The sequence below is a fragment of the Chanos chanos genome, chromosome 13 (assembly GCF_902362185.1).
Source record: "Chanos chanos chromosome 13, fChaCha1.1, whole genome shotgun sequence".
Classification (NCBI taxonomy): domain Eukaryota; kingdom Metazoa; phylum Chordata; class Actinopteri; order Gonorynchiformes; family Chanidae; genus Chanos; species Chanos chanos.
The window spans coordinates 14,979,085-15,002,043 of NC_044507.1; the positions used below are offsets into that span (position 1 = coordinate 14,979,085).

The 22,959-nt window shown below is 39.7% G+C and overlaps 2 protein-coding genes across 2 annotated transcripts in view; one reads left to right on the forward strand and one right to left on the reverse strand.

Annotated features, from left to right (window-relative positions):
- The first annotated feature begins 12,347 nt into the window (after positions 1-12,347).
- On the forward strand, positions 12,348-17,787 carry LOC115826491 (somatostatin receptor type 2). Its single transcript, XM_030790354.1, has 2 exons — positions 12,348-12,880; positions 15,196-17,787. The coding sequence occupies exon 2, from the start codon at positions 15,246-15,248 to the stop codon at positions 16,359-16,361; it is 1,116 nt and encodes a 371-aa protein (XP_030646214.1). The 5' UTR covers positions 12,348-12,880; positions 15,196-15,245; the 3' UTR covers positions 16,362-17,787.
- Positions 17,788-22,129: 4,342 nt separating this feature from the next.
- The window catches only part of LOC115826490 (ubiquitin carboxyl-terminal hydrolase 22-like), a 9,154-nt gene continuing 8,324 nt past the window's right edge, over positions 22,130-22,959 (reverse strand). Inside the window, exons 10-11 of the mRNA XM_030790353.1 lie at positions 22,616-22,765; positions 22,130-22,221 (exon numbers count right to left, since the gene is read on the reverse strand). Of these exons, the coding sequence (XP_030646213.1) occupies positions 22,179-22,221; positions 22,616-22,765 (193 nt within the window). The 3' untranslated portion in view covers positions 22,130-22,178. The remainder of the gene's footprint in view (positions 22,222-22,615; positions 22,766-22,959) is intronic.

Consider the following 22,959-nt stretch of genomic DNA (forward strand, 5'->3'; position numbering starts at 1 on the left):
GTGACGGATTTATCCAATCAAGCCAAAGCTACTGCTGACCAATGCCTGAAATCAAACACGTCATGCAAAGTGGGTGATAAGCAGATGTTCCAACAGGATTACAGATGCTTTGTTGGGATTATGTATTCTCATAAAGACACTGCACCTGGACAGTACATCGTCCATTGTGTTAGAACTGTAGTAGCACAAGTACAGTAATAAACCTTGTGCAAAAAACCCCCCAAAAAATATACAGAAGCTTGTTTTTCACAAAGAATTCTATAGCAATAAATACGCACCTGAACAAATGAGTAAATCTTCTAAGATGCCATGAAATTTCACTTCAGGCTGGATGCACGTGGAAGGGTGGTTTTAATAAGACGATGATTACAAAACCTAGACAGGTAGAACAATGGGTAGTGCATATTCAAAAGTTGCACACGAACAAATTTCACAAACAAGACAGGTCAAATACTAGATACAGAGCGCAGTTACAAACAACGAGTGTTGGTAGATTTCACAAAGAAACACAAGTCAAACTAAGGTATACACATTCAAAGAACTAACAAGGTAACAAACAGAAAACAGGTGCAAGACATGATTGAATAATTAACAGATTGAACCAGAGAAACAGAATGCTAATAGACCAGCAGACCTAAGAGGTGAGGACAAAGGCATGATATGATAAAGATGACTTAAATATACCTTTAAGAGCAAAATGATTTAAAGACATGAAATTACCAAAGCAACTTTAGCAAGAGAGTATCGGACTCAATCGAAAAAAAGCCTCCATACATCAGTCTCTATACTGTTTGACAAACCTTCAGACTCATTCTGATAACATAGTGTCTCCCCACTTGATTATTCCTGGAATAATTACCTACAGCTCTCATTACTTCAACAATTGATTAATGTCAATGACAAGACTCAGGCGGAAAGCCAAAAGAAGTGATTAGCTGAAAGTGTTCTGAAAAAATAAAGAGAAATAGTTCACACTTGACTAATCACAAACTTCAAAAACTTGCAAAAGAATAATTGGCAGTACTTAATGATGAACAGGCTAGCTAGAGAACATGCAAGCCTTGTTTAAGCAAGATGGTGAAGCTTGTGATTACAAGATAGGATCAAAAATCTTAATTTTGGGGATTTTGTCATTTTTAATGCTGAAACTAATAAACCAAGATAGAAATGCAAACTGATTGTAAGGACACTTTTCATCTCATTGGTTTGTATTTCACTGACATTCACAGCAGTCAGGTCTGTGATTCACTGATTTTCAAAGCAAGCAGGTACATCAGAAGATCTGATGAACACCAGTGGACTTCTACCAAATTTCACTACTTTGGAGATTAGCAACTCAGTGTGCCACATCCCTATAACAGCCAAGGGGGAAACATTAGCTAGCAGGAACACATGTCTGAACAAATACATAACTTATTATATCAGACTAACCCTAAAGCAGAACTCTATCTCTTCAAAAGAAAGTCATACCCACGTTCTCAGTGTTGACATTTAATGTTAGGCTAAGCATCAGTTCATACATAGCTATATCTGAAAACAGCAGGTGGGCTCCCAGTAACACATGCTCACGCTCAGACCTGAAATGTTTGACTTTGTGAGAGCCCAAACACCTCAGGCATAGCTTTTTGAAAGGTTAAAAATGGTATATGATGATTTGGTGCTGTTTTGTGGTAATTATTTGTGTGCTAGCCCAGAGAAACCCTCCACGAGCTCATCATTTTGGGCTATTCTGAAAACTCTGCTCTAAATTATTTAGATATCTAAATCAGAACCCAAGTTTATATCGTTTTAAAGTCTGTATCCAGCGTTGCGAATGAGCGCGCTAAAAGATGAATGAATTTATGAATGTTCGAGTATAAACGACCAGTGGGAGCTGGCAGTGATTGGGGGCTGGGGATGGATTGGTAGGAGGAGGCTTTACTGAAAAAGATAAGCTCAGGGCAGCTCATTTAAAAAAAAAAAGAAAGAAATGAACTGGGACTGTGAACTCGTTCAAAATTCAATATTGTGAACTATGAACATGAACTTGTTCATTTTAATCTGTGTGAACTGAACTTTGAGCTAGCTCTTGTGAAGTGTGAACTTGCACAACACTGCCTGTATCAACCAAACAGGGAAAAAAGTGAGAAAAAAAAAACCTTCTTATGTGTTCTGTTTTGATTCTGTTCTGATCTCTCTGTATAACTTGGGCATTATAGCGCCCGTCCTCATTAAATCGGTGCTTGAGTGATCATTTCTATTGTTTGGACAGATAGATGGATTCTTTTGGGATAACCTAAAAAAAAGTCACCTCCTTTGGTTCAGGAGGTGAAAATGCAAACGAAAAAATTAAACAACAAATTTCAACAAATTTATCGTGCTCCACAGACCAAATGATTTTTGAGAGACCTCATTTTTGCCATAAACCTGTGTTCCTTTGCCAAAATTGAACCTCACTAACATCTAGCAGGCTTCCCTGGGCTGCCACAGGTTTCATAAAACCCAAAACACGAAGGAGGGAAGAAAACGAACGGAAAATAAATAAATCCTATTCAAATATATTATTGCCTGTCGTCATACTCATTGTGTTTTTATATTAAGTATGAATAAGCACTATAATACATAAGACCTGCAAAAGTCCACAAAGAGCATTACATTAAAGACACATGTGGCTGAGAGCTGAGAGAGAAACTGCAGTACATGCGCCTAGGCAATACTGAATATCTGATTGCCAATTTATCTGACACAAATCAAATCAATGTCCTCAGTTTGGAAGAGATGGAGGAAACACTTGATCAGGCACAAATAACGAATGTCTTTCAGAAGTTTCTCTTTCATTTTCCTCCTCTTATCAATGACCCAAGGAGGAAGCAATCATACAAAATCCCTGGCACAACTGAACGCCACTGGCGATCAGTTACTCTCAGTTAGGCATGCAGCAGATGTTCCGTTTACATTTCAAGTTTCACACCATTTATCACAAAGGGTGTTTCGAATGAAAATAATAGTCCTAAAAACATACAGACAAATGTTTGGATGTGGTGTCTGATTTCTGTGTACATGCTCTCTGAAAACACATGTCTGCTCTTCAAAAATTACTGAGAGTTCTAAGTGTTTTGCCACTTCGTATTTGGAACATCAAATTACCTGCAAGTCCTACCCTCACATTGCGGACCCCAAAGTCAAGGCAAGAACATGACTCAACACACATTTTTCCATACAGCCCAAGAATTCCTTTCTATTGCCAAGCAATGAAATGTACCTGGAGGACGATACTGTTCACTTGACTCTTGACTATAGCTATATAGGCACCTGCCCATTAGTGATTCAGGGTGAATGGACCCTTGAGACTCATCCAAACAAAGAACCATGGCCAGTTGTTTTGCCGTGGACCACTTCTATTTCATTCGCGCATTGCATTTATATGTTTCAAAACTGAAGAAATAGTCTGATTTACTCTCTTGTACAACACCCTCTAAAGATGAATATGAAAACTGGAGAAAACAGAACTCACACAGACCTGTCATTCAGGACTAAAGCAGATGACTACACGTGTAACTCAGAATTCCTTATGCACATTCGATAGCAGTTTACTATGACCTAGTCCCCCTGTCCTTGCCACCATTCCATGATAGTGACCCACTTCCCAAGATCATTGTCAATTAAGCATGTGTCAAAAACAGAGACCCCCCTTTCGACCCTGATAAACTTCTGTTTACTGTTAGAAATGTTTGGATTGCTCATTTTCTCAAACGTTACAAACTCCTAGGTGGTGTAAACAGTGGACACAGCTTTGAGGTCGGCATCACCGTGTCTTTGGGGACAAAGAAGTGGAGAGAAATGATACACTTCACTTCTTTGGCTCTGACACAACTACCTTAAGGGCACTGTAGTCATGAATACAAAGAGAAGCAGGGAGTGCTTTAAGGAACAATCTAACTGTATCACATGGGGCTGGCTCCTCTTCTTCTCTTAGTGAGTCACGACTCAGTCGTCACTTATAGAATCTCTCTCTCTCTCTCTCTCTCTCTCTCTCTCTCTCTTTTTTTACCCTCATCTTGACCATCTCTGACCTCCTCTTCTCCTCACTGTGTGTCTGATAAGGCAACCTTCCCATTCTTTTAGTAAGAGCTTCAGAGCATTGAAAGTCTCAAACACACATTGAGTTATTGTTCTGTTTTATAGAATACCACAGATATCTCAAGTGCTCTGTGAATTTCTCATGAAAAATATCTGTCCTCACTGCTACCTGGCAAATCAGTCCAAAAGATGATTAATTCATCTATTATTTTTCTTTCTTTTGCTGATTTCTGATGCCACCTTTCTTTCTTAGCTTAAGCCTTGGTACCAAAGACATCCTATTTGAAGAACTACAGAAAATGAGCAAAATAAAGCTTTTCCTTAAAATCAATGGTGATATAAAGACCAAATAAAAGTTTACTCTGAAAAAGCAAGTGGAGCAGGGGAAAAAAAAACATTTTTAAAGTTGGAGACATTGTGTTCTTTGCCAACACAGAAATTGCCACACTTGGAAATTGTATGTCAAGTACACAGAAATCCTCTGTTTGGCACTGGGAAACTCCTCTGACATGGAACCTCTGAGATGGAACCATGCTTGTTAGACAGGTTGAATGAGATGGTCTTAATCCAGGTGAAAACACTGAATCACCTGAAGCTCGATCTCAGTATAAAACTTGAAATGGACCAGTCTCATGTGACAACTGATGCAGAATAAATGATTGGAGGTTGCACAGCTGTTAAAAATCTGGCAAAGTACAAGGCCACACTCATAAACAAAAGACTGAAAAAAAAGAAAAGAAAAAGTGAATGCAACCCATAATGTTATACTCATTTCCTGAGAACACAAAAGGTCGAAGTCTCCTATACTGATTTTATATTTGTGAGATATCTAGAGAATATGAGAAAATGTTGAGGTTCTATTTCTATTTAAATTGTGGTCCTCAAAGCAGAGAATAATGTTTTCAGAAAAGCTTTGCTGAAGAAACAAGACTTCAGCTCTAACAAAGGAAAGTATTGGTGTTGGAACTACTGAGATAGATCATAAGATCTGTGAAGCTGAGAAGAAGCAGAAGATAATAGCAAATGCTTTATCAGATCTGACTGAGGCTGTAATTGAAGTAGGTCAAACATGAAGAGGAGTACTTTTTTACTCAACAACACAACAGTCTAGATAAACCTTGATCCAATTTTTAAAATGTGCAATATGACTGAAAGAGACACAGATTTGGGTTTGTCACTGAAGCAAGTAAAGGGCCTTGGATATTGTTTTGTTGTTGCTGTTGTTGTTGCTGCTGCTGTTGTTGCGATAGCCTACAGTAGTGATACACAACCTAAGTATTCAGATCCATAAGTATTGTTAGATTTTTAATTCCTACCTAGCACTGTATGTCACTGGTAGTTTGTACCAGTGCTTGACGGAAACTAAATCTTACAGTACTTCAGGACTTGAGGGCTTAGGTCATATAGTGCTACTGTGGGCTTGGAACAAACGCTTATGGCTTGTTTGCTGAAATCAGCTCTAAAACGTATGTTTTGCAAGTAGAAATCAGCCCCAACCATGTGATATGGTCCAAAAAGAGCAGGGCTCTGATCTTCAAAGCTGTTACCTGACCAGCCTGGGCCTACAGGGACTCAGCAGGCTATCCTTCACATCCAATAAACGAAAGGCACTCCTCTGAACAGTATACCACAGCTTCGCTCAATTAATGAAGGCAGCCTGTGTCTCTGCCTTGGGCAAAGCATGAGTGAAACCTCAACTATTTCTCTAACAAGACACAACAATGACTTGGTAATTACACTGAGGTGATTGGCTGACAGCTAAAAAGGCAACGAGAGATTGTCTGTTCTTTTAAAGACTTTACATAGGAGGCATGTCACCTGATATTGCTTTTTAACTGATGTTATATTAAAATGACAGTGTGATTTGATGTGATTGGCTTACAGTTAATTTATTCAACTACGTTACACGCCATTGTTGAAATATGGCTGTGCCAAACTCTACTGGTCAAATAATCAATACATTTTTATTGTTAATAGATGGTGAAATTAGGCTTAGCCACACATCATCAGTGCACCTGCAATTCAAAGTAACCTGTTCAAGCATGACTGTGCCAAGAGATCAGACCATTGAAGGACAAAGCTTCTGCAACACAATGGATTTCTCAGAAACCTTCTTTAAATTGCAAGGTCAAACTGTGTTCTCTCAACAAAGATAAAGGCAAGCATATTGAATGAAGACATTGCGCTAGAAGAAAAAGCGATTTTTTCTAAAATGAGATAAATATAATAATTCACTCTAATACCATTGTTAGCTTGATGCTAATTGTATTGGTTAACATACAATGAGCGTCAAGCTAAAAACAACTGCAACTGAAAAACAGTTGGAACATTCAAGTCAGTCATCTGTGACTGTAAAGGTTTTGACATTGCAATCATGCCTTGCCCGTACAGAAGTCAAAGTTTCATCAAGAAATAACTTGGACAATAAGTTCTGGATTTAACCTCTTATCAGTCAGTATGAAAACAATAAAGGTAGTCTTAGCCTGGCTCTGAGACATTTGTATAGATTCAAGTTCATAGGAAGCAAATTCTTAAAAGCTTTAAGAAGTTCTGTCAGTTTTTATACTGGAAGCTCAAAAGATTCACAAGGATACCGAACAATTGTGGTTTTAAAAGAACCAAAATCCTAACAAAGTCCATTGTGGTTTCTCCATTTATGGGTATGAACTCGCCGACATGAACATACCTAAATCACTGCTTTTTATTCATTTAGACAGAACAGATTTCTCGTTCAAAAAGAGAAAAAGAAAAAAGAAAAAGAAGGCAGAGGCAGGTGACCAGACTTTCCAGAGACTTCATGATGGCTTTATGCCTTTAAAAACTGGTTCAGTAATATGGGCACATTTTGGGAATGCAGATTAGCACAAAGGCTGATCCAGTGATGTGAAAATGATGATACTTTGAGTTGTCTCGTGACAGAGTGCAGGGAAGTCTAGCCATGAAACTATAATCCTTGCTGTGTAGTGAGTCTGACAGTTTTCATTACATCAAAGCAGTCGAAAGCCTCTCTTCACTGTTACAGTGGGACTTTGCTTTTCCCCCTCATCTGAAAGTGTCAGGGATTTAAATTGAAATCTATGAGGCACACAGAAACTACCCTGGACCAGCAGTGAGTGCATGTGTCAATAATAGGGCTTCACTCTATGTGCACTCAATAAATTCTCTGTCTGATGGTGTGGCGGATTCCTCTGGACTTTCTAGAATCATTGCGCGCACCTAGCAACTCACCACTTGAGAAATATAATTTATTTACAGCTTTTGTTTTTCTGGGATACAGGTCTAATGGAAAGAGAAAACATAAGCACTCACCAAGGCAAGACCTGAAATATACTGTGAGTAACCCTTGTCGGAAAAGAAGTACAAAACAAACTTCCTCACAGTGAACTGTTTAATGTTCTATGAAAAACTCAATAACTGTCATGAGATTCAGTCTAGAGATAAGTAATTGTGATGAACTGATGGTTTATTTTATTCAGTTCACCTAAATTCCTCAGAGCGGCTGAGCGCCGTGTCTCACCTATGTAGAAAATAAAATGGCAAAATAAGGCTGACTCCTGTTGCTGTATAGCTGTTTTAATCATAAAATAAACCATGATAATGATAACAGCAGTGAAGTTTAAATAAGCAAACAGAGGCAATTTAAAATCCATTTAGACAGCACGTTAGATTAATGAATTTCGATATGCGTTCACAGCTTCAAATGAGCTTCCAGTGAAAAGAAGGGGGTGGGGGAAGGACTGATGTTGGCAGTTTTTTGAATTCAGCACAAACAGTACTGGCAATTAGGGATAGATATGGATTCAGCATTTCTCTGGTAAACAAGATCTTTCATAGCAGTCATAATAGACTTTAGGTTATCCAGAATTCACACTTCACTTTTCATCAGTGGTCCAGGGGTTTTAAATGTAATGAGAAGAAAGAGTTTACCTTGGAGGGCTGAGGACCAGGCTTACAAAATGAAGGATGTTATCACACTACCAGATAATGGCACTGTTTCTCTCTCTCTCTCACTCACTCTCTCTCTCTCTCTCTCTCTCTCTCTCTCTCTCTCTCCGTGTGCGTGTGTGTGTGTGCATGCGTGTGCATATGTGTGCATACACGTGTGTGTTTGTGTGTGTGTGTGTGCTTGTGCTTGTGCTTGTGCATGTGCATATGTGTGCATACACGTGTGTGTCTGTGTGTGTGTGTGTGTCTGTGTGTGTGTTTGTCAGTTTATAAGGAGGCAAACCACAAAACTGAATAGGAACAACTCATTCAATTGTATTAAGAGATCAATCAGCAACATCATCAGGGCCTGAGTTGCAGTCCCTCATATTTCACCAGCAGTATTAAAACTAGTCACACTGTTGCCATGGCAGTCCACAGGAGCACATTATATTTAATAAAACAACAACAGATGTGAGGGAGATCGTGTGATATGTAAATGTATAAAAAATTCATATCCGTATGTTGTTTAATGTCTGAGACATTTTCTATTATTGCCTGATGAATGTATAAGGCATTTACTGCATTGTTTGTTCACGTTTACGTTTAACGAAGATGCTGAAGTGTTGAAGATGCACAATGAGGAAAATACTTAAAATAGAAGCTTGACGTTTATGAGTAAAGTTTTGGCTAACATTTGTGGTTTTCCACCACCCTGTGTCTAATTCATTCAGACCTTAAACTGCTATGGCAATGATTAAATATTTTATGAGTTGTCTTGCAAATAGCAGTCTGACATTATCTCACGAAAGAGTAAAAAAATTGTGACCCTGTTTTATCGAACCGTCATAGACTCAAGCAACTGCAACTGCTGAAAAACTTCAGGCATCCTTAATATGTTGTTTGAATATGGACCTAAAACTCACTTACCTGTGAAATTTACAAATTTTGAAAACTCTTAAAATAAGAGTGTAGTAAAAAAAAAAAAAAAAAAAGACCCTTCCATTTTGATGCTTCACAGGAGATACTTGTAAACTATAGTACCATATTACCTATATTGCAAACAGGCTAGGTTGGCTGTTTGTTTGGTTCTTTCACTGTTTGCTGGAATCTGTACCCTGGGGTTGGTGGGTGGTCTCTGCCTTGGTATTGCTTTGCCAACAAATTGTCTAATTAGCCACCACCTTGTACAGAGTTGCAGTATGACCTATGGCCCAGTGCCAGCCAGACACCATCTGTCATGAGGGTGAAGCGGCCAAGCCATTGAGAGCATATTTCAGCTTGTAGTGAAGCCATGAGCTAAGGCAGAGTGGGCTCATGACAATTGTAATTGTATGGTACTGCTAGATTAAGGAAGCCCATTCCAACTTAAGCCGGTGCCAAAGGACTGGAATCCCATCAACTGAAGACTGTCAAAAATTTCAACATTTCAGATAATATAGCCTTTAGTTTTTGACTAGTTTTTTTTTTTTTTAGTTTTAGTTTTGATGAAAGAATATGGCCTTACAGGTCATTCTCCACTAAGACATCACTTAGAAATCTAAATGTTCCTACTGCACACTCAAGAAAGAAATTCTATACGTGAGTTTCTCTCTCTCTCTCTCTCTCTCTCTCTCTCTCTCTTGCTCTCTGTGCGTTATATACCACATCTACATCATTATTTTTCCACATGCATCTTACAAGACTACAAGATATCATGTGAGAATGCTTTAACCTGATCGTTTACTCATAGATGCTCTAGACACATCTGTGCTTTGTTTTATTTTCCATATAACCTGAGCTGATTATGTCACAGTGTCTTTAAATGTGTTTATTTAGAGAAGTTGCTCTCTCTTGCAAGAGTCTGAGAGCAGGATAAAGTTGTCCTTAAAGGCTGGCAGTGGCATCAGTGGGTGTGGGCCTAGAGTGCATTAGCCACAGAAACACATATCTTGTTTATCGAACTATGTGAACATAGATAACAGTCCATAAAGGTCTGATCCAACCACCAGCCAATCTGTTATAGATTTTTCCTTGCCTCTGGGGTGACCTGAGGTTACCATTTAGCAGCAGAGCCAGCACAAAGTACACTCCATAGCCCAACTCAATCCTCTTTTCTCTCTCTTCCAATACTTGCAGCTATTTATCTTTTCATCTTTTTCAGGTTCTTTTAGAGAGAGAGAGAGAGAGAGAGAGAGGGAGAGAGAGAGAGAGAGAGAGAGAGATGTCTTTGTAATCACATCATTTTCTTTTGGACTCAACAGGTCTACCACAGGCTTTTATACAGGCTTTTTACTTTGACATTATTATTAAAGGGCCTGAATGAGCATAGGGAAACATTTCAAACTACATTTAAACTAAATTATCCTGCTCTGCAGAAGCATGTGTGTGAGTGAGTACACATACAAATTCATATGTGTGTGTGTGTGTGTGTGTGTGTGTGTGTATATATATATATATATATATATATATATATATATATATACACACACAAATTCTCAAGACCATAAATGGGACAACATCACCACTTCCCCAGATATGCAGGCCAACATGCTCTTGCTCTTGAGAGTTTCCTTCAATGGCAAGTTTTTTTAGTTCCTCTTTTTCTAACTTAGCTGGCTAAACCTCTCTCCCTAGAGAGTAAAGAGAAAGAGACCTCTGCTCTTCATGCTCCCTCTTTTTTCTTCTTGTCAGATGGGACTAACAAAGGTCCTGTGCTGACAGGATAGATGGAGGGTCTGAAATCTATTGAGGTATGGCCAGAAAAGAAGGTCATTCTATGTCTAATACATTCAATAGTGCACCGCATTTAGGGTGACTTGTGTTGCGTGAAATCGTCTTCACAATTGCTATCATCAAAATGAGACACAACTGAGCAGTCGCAACAGGATACTCACTGACGGAAAGTGTCACGTATGTAAGAAATTATCAACTGACAACATTAAAAAGATGAAGCATTAGAAACATAGCAGGTCTCTAATGAAATCCGGAGTGAAAAAAAAGCCATCTTGTCGAGTAAAGCAGAAACATTCGTAACATAAATCCAAGTGTTCCTCTTCATGAAGCACAACAGCCTGTGGTTCTCCACCAGAGGCTTCTTAATTAGGCTTTCATGACGCCCATTGTCAGGGTTTGAGGGCAAGTAAATGTTTCAGAGTCGCCAACTTGAAATTACAGTCCCAACAGTACGTTCTATTCAGCCTGACTGATTACATAGTCCTGCGGGGGCGTGGAGGGCGGGGGGAGGGAGCGGAGGCTATGTATTGCCTACTGTCATGGTTTGCGACCGCTGACAAATTAGATGGAAAAACTGCCAGGTTATAAAAATCCTTTTGCTATTTTATATTACCCGTCACTTTGTTAAATTACCTCCCTGGAAAACTCCACTGCGCTGTGTTTGCGCTCTCTTTCTGTCTCTGTCGCCTGTGTCAAGGTCATGTTGATTTTGTCTCTAAGTCAGGTGACTTTGTGAGGGTCATACTGGTTTGTTTTAGCGTTGCGAAGATTTCTCTAATGTGCTCAAAATCGGCAAATGAGAATGTGAAACGCTTAAACTGGTTTATACCAAAACCGTGTGACCCCAGTGCGCGAGAAATTGCACAAGACATCTCTGTATTTTTCCCCTATCCTGAAAAAGACTCGCCAGGGTTCCTCTGACAACATGACTAGGCCTATGTAACTTAGGGCATAATAGAAATGAACGTAATCCGTTTTCGCTGACAACAGTTTTTATGTTTTGGCTACATCAGATTCAAACTTTGTCATCGCAAACACCTCATTTCAAAGCGTTTACGCTCCAGATCAATTATTACATTGTCGGTGAAAAAAATCAATTGTAAGCATTTAGATTTTTATTTTATCTCTTATCTCTATACTGATACTTGATATTATCGAAAGTTAATTTTACAACTATATCGCCTTATATAGCTATGTTTCCAACTATACGTGAAATAAAAAGAAGCGATAGCCGCGCCTTTGACTGAGAATTCGTGCTGTCAAACTTCCCAGGTAGAGGGACTGGCTACACGAAGCTCGACAGACAATGAGAAGAGACAGCACGACAAATCTCTCAAATAAAGCGGAGACGTTGCCTCACGTAACTCCACAGCCAAAGGCAGCCTGAGGTCTCCTTTTATCTGAGAAAACTGAAGTGTTGCCAGCCCCCATTGTCTGCCAAATATGAGTTATCATTTTTAAGTGTTGAATGAGTTCTTCCTCTTTGCGCTTACTTTGACCCTAATGAGCGACTAGGATTAATATGAATTCACTGAATATGAATGCGGTTTGAGTCCCAGTTAAATTAAAGAGGAGAGAAGGCATGCAGATTGCGCTGGGCGGTGTTTTAGAAGTGGGGCTTGATTTTAGGAGACTCTAGACAGCGAGGGGTGGCCACATACTAATTCTCTCGGGCGGTTAAACTATGTTTCGTGTCTTCTCGTCTTATACTTGCAAGAATTGCAACCCCCACCACCACCAACTCTCTCTCTCTCTCTCTCTCTCTCTCTCTCTCTCTCTCTCTCTCTCTCTTGCTCGCCCTCGCTCTCTCTCTCTCCCTCTCTCCATTTCCTCATATGCATTTAACGCGCGCCCTCAGTCCGAGATGTAGGACGACCGATTCTTCATTACCGGTGTGGGAGCTTTTATTCGATTTATTCGTGGATCACATAAAGGCTATAGCGTATAGTGTTAAATTAATGAAAACTCTTAATTTTGACAGACAGTTTGAGAGACACCATGTACAATTTCTTGCGCAAACTGTCGTCAAGTAGATTATGTGGTGTCCACCAACTCTAAAAAGGTGTTGATGTCACAAAAAGCCTTACAGGTTAAAGTGAAGGATACGCCACCTGTCGCATCTGCTGCTCCTCTGCGATAGGATAGGTATAAAGTTGCAAAATGATCTTCAGACCATTTAAAGGTAAGGAATACTTTTTCGCTGTCCTTATGCTGAATACACCGTACGATGTTATGCTTCTTTTCCAGAGGCAGCTCAGTCACATTGAGGTATTCGCTTCCTCAGACACTAAACAGTTCACAGTTTTTGGAAATCTGTGTCTTGAATAGCAGTTTTAATACAGTTGACTTGAATTCCTTTGTCACGAATATTCGGTGATGGCAATTTGGTTTTCAATATAATTAAGAGAGCCTCTGGAGAAGGCACTGTGGAACTTTTATTATGATGATTAAAGATTATTCTCTTAAATATAGCTGTAAACATGCAAATTGGTCATTTAGTCATATAACTAATCAGACTGACAAAACATTTGTTAGTTAGGCCTACATATGTATGCGTGAAAGCAAGTTAGATCTTTTCGTGTGTTGACCCCTTCTATCCATAAATGTGTGATAGCCTACGCACCAAACGCAGTTTTTTAATCTTATGCCTAGTATAAAGTCGTCACTTGGAACTCTGAAATCGTCTTGCGTCACAGCGGGAAAATATAACGAACAAATGAGTTATGGCGAAATGAAATCAGCGGGGTCACTCACCTTTTATAAACGACTTCCTTCACCCAGTCTCTGATGTGAGAGTGTTAAAGCGTTCCTATGTTCTCCAAGGTACTGAAAAACCAAGTTAAGCTGCTGGCAGGTTGCAGTTCTCACTGATGGGGAATGATTCCTGAAAACTGGACCGACATAACATGAGTTCCCTTTTATTAAGTTAAAAATGTAAAGATAGGTTAAACACAAAGACGAAATAGATTTATGTATGTCGCCTTTTTCGGTCATTTCTAAGCTTATCGTGTCAAGAAGATCGTCCTCCCAGCATGTATCCGTTTGGCAGGAGAACACAGAACGACAAGCTAAACTGGACGAAATTTTTTGCACCTTTTTAAAATCGTTTTCATCATATGAGATAATGATAATAAGTAGCCTCAGTGTTGTATACCCAGCCGTCCGCATCGTAAATGGGGTACATTTAATTTACTTCCATTCAACATATTTTTATATTTGCACTTTTATCTTGTCAGAACTATTCTAATCAAATTTCATCCTATTCGATCTACAGTAAGAACATTATTTTAAAAGGACAACTATGCATGTGAAGATGCTATTGTTATCACACCTACGTTTACACATATTCAGGTGTCTTTCTGTTATTGCATTCTTTCTCAAAAGTAATGACTGTATTTGTTGTCATATTCACGAGGAAGAAATGCATTTTTCTCAGTTTGTTGCTAATGGCGCAACAAACACTAAAATACCTCATGATATGAAACAATTTAGTGTGTCCAATTGCTTGAGTCCTGCAGTGTTTCTATGACAAATAGTGTTAATAAAACATCTGATACTGACATGGTATCATGTCTTCTGTGTACACCTCTTCCTTGGTATTGACAATGACATGCATCACAATTTTACACATCAAATATTGCCCTACAGCTCCCCTATCCATTTCAATTACTTAAAAAGGATTAATTCATTTCAAACACACCCCCTAATAAATAAGCAGAGGAGGGAGTAATTCAGTTCGATCTGTAGATTGCTCACTCTGTAACATACAAATTAAAGCAAAGGACAAAGCTTGCGCTTCAGTGGAGTGCAGAGTCAGTGCAGACTGTCTGAGGTGTGGAACAGCAAAGGACCTTGTACAATGCCATGAATTTTTCATTGTGGTGGTAATTGTACTGATTTCCTCATATATCCATTGACTACAGTGCCTAAAATGTGTTGGTATTGCTACCCCAGGCACTGAGAACAATCAGGACCTCATTCTGACCATGCTAGTTAGTATGGCAGGTTTCTACAAAACCACACGTTTAAGTGTAGTGCACAATTTGTCCAGGACAATGTTCTCGAAAATCATGTCTACAGAAGACAGTTACGAATTAGGTTACAAAGTTGTACAGTTATGTAAGGACAAAAGTAAACACACCTCCTGCATGGCCATCTGCCATCCCCAAAATTCAGTATGCATCATTTTGTTTTCCAAAAAGATTACTGTGGAATTGTGCTACAAAATTTATCATCAAAACAACAAAATTTAATACAGAGGCAGTCGGTACCCAGGTCGTGCTTTCTACCGAATAAACCACCTTGATATTCCACAGTGCTGACATACAGAGCAGAAGCACATTCAGAGCCATTTCCAAAGCATCAGTATCAATGTGGGATAGGTTGTACACCTAAAGAGATGACCCAGGTGTTTGTGGAGACAGACAAAAGAGAGGAAATAAGCAGTGGGACTGCACATTAGACTTCACCCATGCTTCTCTTTCTCCTTCTCTTCAGGTGGAATGTCCCTCCCGTGGCCTTTATCTATCTGAGAGACATCAGACACCATGGATCCTTGGATATTTCCCTCTTCTCACCCAAACCTATCTGAGCCTCCTATGTATGACAGTTACATCGTTGGAAATGACACTGACGAAGGACTGAAGAATGGCACAGATCACGACTTCCCTCAGACCAGCACGGTGGTTATGACTTTTATTTATTTTGTGGTCTGTGCTGTAGGTCTTTGCGGCAATACTCTGGTCATCTACGTTATCCTGCGCTATGCCAAGATGAAGACCGTCACCAACATCTATATTCTGAATCTGGCTGTGGCGGATGTGCTTTTTATGCTGGGCCTGCCTTTTATTGCCATTCAGCTGGCTTTGGTTCACTGGCCCTTCGGCCCCGCACTATGCAGAGTGGTCATGACCGTGGATTCGCTTAATCAGTTCACCAGCATTTTCTGTCTAATGGTAATGAGCATCGATCGTTACCTAGCTGTGGTTCACCCCATCAAATCCACCAAATGGCGAAAACCTCGTGTGGCGAAGACCATCAATTTGGCCGTATGGGGTGTTTCGCTGCTCGTCAACCTGCCCATCGTCATCTACAGCGGCCTGATCACCAAACAGGACAGCTGCTTCTGTACCATCGTGTGGCCAGAGCCCGAGGAGACCTATTATACTGCTTTCATGTTCTACACCTTCTTCTTGGGATTCTTCCTACCACTGATGGTCATCTGCCTGTGTTACTTGCTCATCATTATTAAGGTAAAGTCCTCGGGCATTCGAGTGGGGTCCACCAAGAGGAAACGGTCGGAGAGGAAGGTGACTCGCATGGTGTCCATTGTGGTGGCCGTTTTTGTGTTCTGCTGGTTGCCCTTTTACGTCTTTAACGTGACGTCCGTGACCGGTACAATCAGCACTACACCCATCCTTAGAAGCACGTTTGCCTTTGTGGTGGTGCTGGGTTATGCCAATAGCTGTGCCAACCCCATCCTGTACGCCTTTTTGTCAGAGAATTTCAAGAAGAGTTTCCAGAACGTTCTCTGCCTGAAGAAAGTGGGCGGGCTGGATGAGATTGAACGGAGTGATAGCAGGCAGGACAAAACACGAATGATGAACGACCCCACAGAGACTCAGAGCACACTGCTGAATGGAGACCTGCAGACCAGCATTTGACACACATACACACACACACACACACACACACCACATACACATACACACACACCACATACACATACACACACGCACAGAGAGAGAGAGAGAGAGAGAGAGAGAGAGAGAAAGAGAGAGGGAGACATATGGAGGTCAGCTCCTTAGCAGCTTGAAGGGTAAACTCTGAGTGAAACACATCTGCCCCTTGGGGATTCTCAAATTCTCACTCACTGAATAAGACACAGTCCCTCTGTTTTCATCACCGGTCAGAGTGAGACCATCTTCAAATCACTTGTTCCTCTCTTACACTAAGGATCTCAAGACATCTAAACATGCACTCAAACTGAAAAAGACCTTCAAATTCAATTGGAACGCAATTCAGTTGTTTAATTTCAAGGTTGTCAGTGGAGTATTTTCACAGAAATCTCATTAAGAGGACCATATGAAAATCAAAGGGTGAAATTAGATCTTGTCGACAGTGGACTCTTGTACGACTCTGCCGTCAGTCATTTGCAAAAAAAAATTTGTTTGTGGGAAATGTGTCGGTAATTCAAATGACTAGAGCCTTTGCATTATCTCACCACTGTGTTTCTCTTAGATGAAGAGGAAGGACAGCACATGCTGTGCAGTGCTGATGGAACTGTCCAATGAACCGTGTTTGTTCTCAGAGCTCTTTGTGTGACTGGGAGATGAAGGTGCCAGTGTGGCACCAGACATGAATGTATATTTAATTTTTGTGTATATGTATGTGGGTTTGTAAGTATCTGTCTGAAATATACAGTTTTGTATTTGACTTTTGTTCTTGATGGATTTGTTCATTTCCACACATTTCTTGCTTTGATAATTGTATTGGTTTATTTCTGCAAAGTCTACATACTTCCTCATATGTACACATAGTATTAGTTTGGCATGGCCATAAGTTTACCAATAACCAAACTGCTGCTAGAATGTATAGATCTATACTGCTTTGTGGTTAAAATGTCTGTCACTTTTTTTAGCCAAGTGAAATCTTTTTTTTCCCCCTTTTTTAGTTCTGTTAAAATAAATGTTAGGGAAAAAAAGAAACAATATTAACTGAAGCATACTGTATGTTTGCCGAGCTGGGATGCTTTGTAAATTAGGCGAAATGATCTTTATTTCCACTGCTGGGCAAATACCCAGTCCCGTTCAGCTCTGTAAATAATACAAACAGTCACTGACTGTGATTCTCGATTTCCAGATCTCCAGATAATTTCACGAAAAGAGAAAATGGAAGTTGTAATGTTGCTTTGCTGTGGTCCCAGTGGGGCTTGGGTCCACCACAAGGAGTGTATCTTTAAAGAGCTGTATGTACCAAAGTGGCTGACATATAGTTTAGGGGGGGGGGGGTGAAATGAAATCACTGATATGTGTGTGAATGATGCTCTGTGTAATCATGTTCTGCTTCACTAAATGTGTAAACAAGAAAGAGGTTCTTTATGTGTAATGTGTACATGTGTACAGGAGAAGTAGGGAGAGGGGTACCGTGTGTGTAATTATGTCATAAATGTGTGTGTGTGTGTGTGTGTGTGTGTGTGTTTGTGGGCGAGTGAGTGAGTGAACGAGTGAGTGAAAGAGTTCCATGGAGGAACGTACCATAACCACCTTATTTTCCTTTGAGGGCAGCCAAGAGAGGGCTGGCCAGGCGAGATGAGTCTTAGACATCACACTAGAGTTTCCCCTCCAGCCCGGTCCTCTTCATAGTGATGTCAATTTGAGAAGGGCTAGAACATGTGCTCTACTGAGCTTCCATGTTCCTTCTGATCCCATCTTCGTTTTCATAGTTATATATACCACAGTTATATAGAGGCATACTACACTGACAGGTGCAAGTAAATTACCACCTTCATTCAGAAAGAGAAAAAAAAATAGTGAAATGAAACTGTTGCCTGACGCTGTGTGCCTTTACTTCATATTTGAGTGTTTGCGTGGGTGTCAGTGAATTACAGAATCTACATTCCACTGTGCCGCGTGTCTCGTCCGTGATTCATCTCTGTCCAGATGATGATGCATGATAAAACAGCGAGTTTATGACAAAAACAATCTGAATTCCAAAGGCAAGTGTTGCAGACCCTTGAAGGTGTTTATGTGGTTATAACTGCATGGTTATGCCCTTTAGCCATGATACTGAAAGGTCAAGCCAAGTGACTTCACCGTTACAGCATTACTCCACACAATTTAGTATTTCAGTTCAGCGGACTCAATATTCACAGTTACGGCAAAGATCCAAGCCAAGGAAATGTTTTGTGTTCAATGTCCAGGTTTCATGTAATCAGCGTGGGATGGATTTTATCTCCAAATGTTGAAAATGTCCGTATACTTTCATGGCCAAAAATATAGAACATTTTGTATTTCAGGCGAACCAATATGTGATAGACGCACGTTACTGAATATCCCTAGTTACCCATAGCAAAACATGATTGTGTAAACAGCAGACTCACGGTGCAGGGAAAATGGTGTTCTTGAATCCATTCAACCAATTTATATGTTTTAATGTCGCTAAAAGCTTGTTTCGTGCGTTTACATGAACTGTCTATGAGTGTTTCTCAACCCAAAGGAAACACGTTGTGTTTGGAGCAATGCTTTTATGTGAATCTGTAAAATGAAAAATATTGTTTTATGGCTATCGCTCTCTCTCTCTCCCTGTGATAAACTGTCCCACCGCCGCAATGCTTTTGTTTCCCCAAAGAACCTTCGTACGTTCAGCCTCATTTTATCGCTGTTTGCTTAATGTTTCCATTTAGAAGTAAGGTTGGGTTGTTCATTAAAAGGCGTTGCAGACCAATAATGTGTTGCGTGGTCTTATTCTTGTTAAGAGTTCTTACTTACAATCTTGTATCACCAATAAATGTACATGTATAAGCATACCATTTTCATTTGCTAATGCAAGGACTCGTCTATATCGTCTATACTCGTTCTGGTAGCAGTAAGTTGTTCACCTTGAAACGGACATGCAAAACATTACCTGATATATTCGTATTGCGCGTAAATGTTAGCCAACTTCAGGGGGGAGGGAGAGAGTGAGACCGTACGATGTTCACTGTAGAATACGTACAGTACTTGTATGAGAATGCCCTCTTGTGGTGAAAAAACACAGTGCCAGTGTAATGGTTGCAGAAAAACGAAGTAGCGTTTAGACAACGCCTACACACTGAGAAACATCAAAGGATAAAAAACAAACAAACAAAACCAAAACAGAGTCTAAGTTGGTATGGTAGATTGGATGTTATGTGAGAATGCTCTACACTGCTCACCCAAAATATTATACAAGTCACACTAAACTCTCAATGCTTGTGGCTCAACCAAAAAGTTAACTTGGGAATTCAAAAAAGTTCATTGCTCGAAATTAATGAACAGAGGAAGTTTTTTAAACTGACGTACATCAAATGACATAGTTTCATGATGCTAAATATATAAAAGCGACAGTAATTAACAATAAACTGTGTGTGTCAAGGCATGGATGAGAGGAAAAGCCTGCCAATCTTTCTTTTTTTTTTGTCTAGATTATCGCATGTTTCACAGCACAGCAACTGAGAGATAAACAGTTTAAAACATCAAGAAAGTAAAGACAAAAACAAGGCAGACCATGTTCCAGTTTTGTTCTGAGTTTTAATCACTGAAACAGACAATGACGTCCTCCTCCCTGTAACGTTTCAGCTCTGTCCCTGAATGTCTCCGAGTAGCCGTCTCCATCAAAAGCGTTAGTGCGACCCCCCCCCCCTCCCCCCCAAAAGGACTGTTTTTTTTTTTTTTAATTTTTTTTTAAACTCTCCCATTTGGCTCTGGATTATAAAAATAACATCTGCAGCAAACCAGAGGAAATGGATTGGGTTTTTTTTTTTCTTCTTTTGTGTTCCATCCTTTTTGCTGTTTTATTTCTCAAGTTTTGCTTAAATCAGCTGATTCTTCAGGCGTTGTGGTATTAATGTGGTGTGACTGTTACGGCCCGGCCCAAGGCTGTCGTCTAAAGATACACTATTGAGGAAAGTTCTTTTCATTTTCTTCTCTTTTTTTTCTTTTTTTTTTTGTTTGTTTGTTTGTTTTAAACATACACACAATCATTAATATCTAACAATTAAAAAAAAAAAAAAAAAAAAAAAAAAAAAAAGAACAGACACACACAATACCCTGGTGTTTTTATCTTTCCATTCACATCAAACAGCATATTGATTGAATAGAGCAGCATTGGACTGCAGTGCGGCGGTGACACGGAGATAGCGACACGTTGTCGTGGGTAACACTGGTTAGATTTAAAGCCAGGGTGTCGCATACAGCATGGATGTGCGAATCATTCATTGTTCTCACCTTTTCTCTCCCTTCACCCCAGATCACCTACAGAATCCTAATCATTGTCAACGGGTAGAAGTCCATTAGAGAGAGAGAGAGAAAATACATGGGACAACCAGATGAATGGTAATAGTGTAGCCCCTTGCACTTAGACACTTATGTTCTCTGTGAACACTGAGGTCTCTCTGAAGCAAAGGAATTTATTCTAAGTGTTCTGCAGCATTAGCGAGACAAGTGGCCGTCTCATCCTCGTCCTGTGGATCTGAAAGGCATTAACTGTGCGTTTCCAATACTGCCTCGGGGGGGGGTGCGCGCTCCGATCCTTCCAATTACAGTCAAAATGAGCCAATTTCATCATAATACCAACCACATATTCACAGCATCAACAACAACGGAAAAAAAAAAAACAACACATCTGAGGGGAAAAAAAAAGAAAAGAAAAAATCGTGTTCTGTGTACCATGACAGCAAGGGACTGCACTTCAACACTTCAACAAAACAAACAAAAAACAAAATTACACAGATACAGACTGAGACAGTAATAATAAAAAAAAAAAAAGATTCAAATGAGTTTCTAAGAATATTCCCTGCCCTCAAAAGAAAGAAAAAGAAAAAGAAAAGGTCTTGTCCAATAATGGGCGTGTCCAGGTCCAAGTCTGTTTCAGTTTCCATGGCAGCACTGACTTGGATCATTAGGACACCCTCTGTTCTGCCCACAAGTATTTCTCTTTTAAAAAATAGATATACTAGATTAATACAGTATTTCAGAACTTAAGTCACAAATAATAAGAACCATAATCATTTTTTTTTATTTCAAGAAGTCGTTCTTGCAAAGTTTGTAATACCATCTTGTCCTCCTCCTCTCTCTTTTTGTTGTTGTTGTTGTTTACTTTTTGCATTCCATTCTGTATGCATATGAAGTCCGGCCTCCCCTTTTCGCACCCAAACTCCTCCTAATGCTTGGTCAGTTAGAACAAGAGCACCATGGGAAAACAAAAAAAGAAAATTCAGAGCAAAAAAAAAAAAAAATACTGTAGTCAAAACTGAGATGTGCCCACTCTTGTGATTCCTCCTCCAGAGATCAGCTCCTTTCTCCTTCTGTCCGTAAACGAAAGGAGAGAGGGAGAGAGATGGAGACTGCCTCTGTCCAGAGCTGTTCTGTCTCTACCACGCTTCTCCTCTTCTTTCTTCCTCCTCTTCTGTCACTCCTCTACTGCTCCCCCTCGGTTACGTCAAGTAAAGAACGCTAACTCAGTGCTGATTAGCAGATTTTTTCTATGACTTTTTTTTTGTTGTTGCCGTTGGTGCTTTTTTTTTCTTTTTTTTGCTTTCTTTTGTTGTTGTTTTTGTTTTTTTCCTTTTCCTCTTCTGCGTGTGCAGAGGGAGAGAGGAAAAAAAAACAAAAACAAAACAAAACAAAACAAAGCGATGGAGTTTCAGGTAGGTTTGTGTGTGATGTTTCGTCTTTCTCTTCAGGTGGTCTTTCTCTGGTCTCGTGTGCTGAGCGTTCCACAGTCAGCAGATATATGTAAGGCTACTCGTACTCAAGGAACTGTTTATGGTAAAATAAGAGATACCTGTGAAGAGAGGGGAGGCAGTCAGACGGCAGGCAAAACACCATACTGACTTATTACTGACTTATTCACAAACACACTCAGATTTAGTCAATCCACGGCTGCTTCCATTCACATTCACTAATCTTTTTTTTTTCCTGCAAACTTCTTTGACTTTTTTATTTTTTAAAACACAAACTTTCAGTAGCTTAGAATCAAGAATCAAAGTCTTCTCCAAATGCTGTTTCCACTGATATCGCATTTCTTTATTTTCTTTCATCTTTTTTAACATTTTCAATCATTACAAAATGTTCACCTAACAGTGAAATTTTCCATGACTCCTGAGGAGTGCCTTCTGGAAAATTCTACCATTCTTTCCGGTGCTTTCTCTCAGGAAAGACCCGTTGAATAAACTCACCCTTCACTGTCCAGCACGTCTTTAATGCTGGCTTTGGTTATAATGGCATCGTCACATTTAAACCACTGGTCCTTGTGCTGGCGGATGAAGCTAGTGTAGTGTCCGCTCTCCAGGGTGCCTTGGTGATTTACAACTGCAAACAAGGAATACCTGGGAGGAAAACGCACATAAACATAAAAATAAATATAAACCATAAACATTAACACATACATGCACGCAATGAACACTGACCAATCAACTGGGAACAAAATGTAAATTTTCAATGTTCAGTGAAGTACAAAATTGGTTCAGTATGAAGCAGTCTTCACATGTGGGAGGACTTGGAGACTTGTAGCGTAAACATC

Excerpts from the sequence above, each read along its gene's own strand:
- LOC115826491 (XM_030790354.1), top strand. The coding sequence starts at position 15,246 with ATGGATCCTTGGATATTTCCCTCTTCTCACCCAAACCTATCTGAGCCT.